Genomic DNA, 1,586 nt, shown 5'->3' with positions numbered 1-1,586 from the left:
TCACTACAGTGAGATGTGGCAGTACTTCCATGGAGGCAGATCTATTGTAACTTTTACAAAGTAAGATTTACACTTTAGATCCTCCACAGAAAACATGAAATTACACTGTAGTGACTAACACTTTTGTTTGCATAATTGTTAGATTTAAAGTAGTTAGGTCTATTGTTAATGCTCCAATGTTATTTCAGATTTTCCTCAACTTGTCACATCTAATAACTATTTTTAATGTATGTGTTTTCTTTTTATAGGTTGTTACTGTTAATTCAAGTGATTATGTTCTACACTAATGTAACAAGGATTACAAATTTCTTCATCCTGGGATTTCCTGGACTTTCACAGGAGTATTATGGACCTGTGTCAGCCCTGCTTTTGGTTCTCTTCTTGGCTATAGCTGTAGGAAATATTTTTATTTTAGTGTTTGTTAGATGTGAGAGGTCTCTTCACAAACCCACATATCTGATATTTTGCCACTTGGCACTAACTGACTTAACCTTTGGGACTGTTACTCTGCCAAAGATTATATCAAAATATTGGTTTGATGACAGTATTATTTCATTTTATGGATGCTTTGTACAAATGTACTTTGTTCATTTTTTGGGGGCATCTCATTCTTTCATCCTGATGGTGATGGCCCTTGATCGCTTTATTGCAATTTGTGCTCCACTGCGTTACACAGCTCTTTTCACAAACAACACTGTTTCTGTGCTTTGTGGAATATCATGGATTTTGCCAATATCAGGGATGGTTGGTGCAGTTGTAGATACTCTGAGATTGCCTTATTGTAATTCAAACATAATTACACATTGCTTTTGTGACCATATAGCAATAACAGTGCTTGGATGTGAGAACGTACGAGAAGTTCAGGTAGTTGCATTTGGTATGGCCATGTTCAGTTTGATGTTGCCTCTGGGTTTTATCATCTTCTCTTATTTTGTCATCATTGTTGCAGTTATGAGAATGACCAATTCTAATAGCAGCCGCATGATGGCTCTGTCTACCTGCTCGCCACAGATTCTCATCACATTTCTCTATTACATGCCAAGATGCTTTGTGTACCTGGCAAATTTTGTGGGATTTACATTCAGTGTCCCAGTTCGCATAGTTATTGTAATGCTGTACAGTATTTTACCTGCTGCTATTAACCCATTAATATACTGTTTCAAAACCAAGGATATCAAAGAACACTTGAAAAAGAAATTATTTACTAGGAAAATTAATAGCAGCACAACAACTGGATAAAATACAATACATCATCAATCAAGTGATAAGTTATTTTTGCTACTTCAAATATGTCACTTCCCTGTGAGCTTTAGAATCAATTGTGATACTTTGCTTTTCACTATTAAAGAACTGCATGCTCCTACAGTAATAATAAATAATGAAATCCTCTATGAGCCCAACGCAGCCTGAGATCCTCAAGCAGGGGTCTCCTGATTGTTCCAACAAAAATGTTATGATAGAAGTTTACTGAGGCTTTTCTTCTTGGCATGGAGCCAGATCAGAATCACTTTATACCACGTCTTAAAACTCACTTGTACTGGAAGGCTTTTTTACTACCAGCCTAATGTTCTTAATGTTTTATTTGT

General features: G+C 35.9%; 1 protein-coding gene across 1 annotated transcript; it reads left to right on the top strand.

Annotated features, from left to right (window-relative positions):
- The first annotated feature begins 273 nt into the window (after positions 1 to 273).
- On the top strand, positions 274 to 1,239 carry LOC116048228 (olfactory receptor 2AT4-like). Its single transcript, XM_031297199.2, has one exon. It carries the CDS (start codon positions 274 to 276, stop codon positions 1,237 to 1,239), a length of 966 nt encoding a protein of 321 aa, XP_031153059.2.
- The last annotated feature ends 347 nt before the right edge of the window (positions 1,240 to 1,586 follow it).

The sequence above is a fragment of the Sander lucioperca genome, chromosome 5 (assembly GCF_008315115.2).
Source record: "Sander lucioperca isolate FBNREF2018 chromosome 5, SLUC_FBN_1.2, whole genome shotgun sequence".
Lineage (NCBI taxonomy): Eukaryota > Metazoa > Chordata > Actinopteri > Perciformes > Percidae > Sander > Sander lucioperca.
Note: the sequence above shows the minus strand (reverse complement) of the source record. Positions and strands in the feature narration are given on the sequence as shown.

Bases quoted from the DNA above. Each gene is read 5' to 3' on its own strand.
- LOC116048228 (XM_031297199.2), top strand. From the start codon at position 274: ATGTTCTACACTAATGTAACAAGGATTACAAATTTCTTCATCCTGGGA.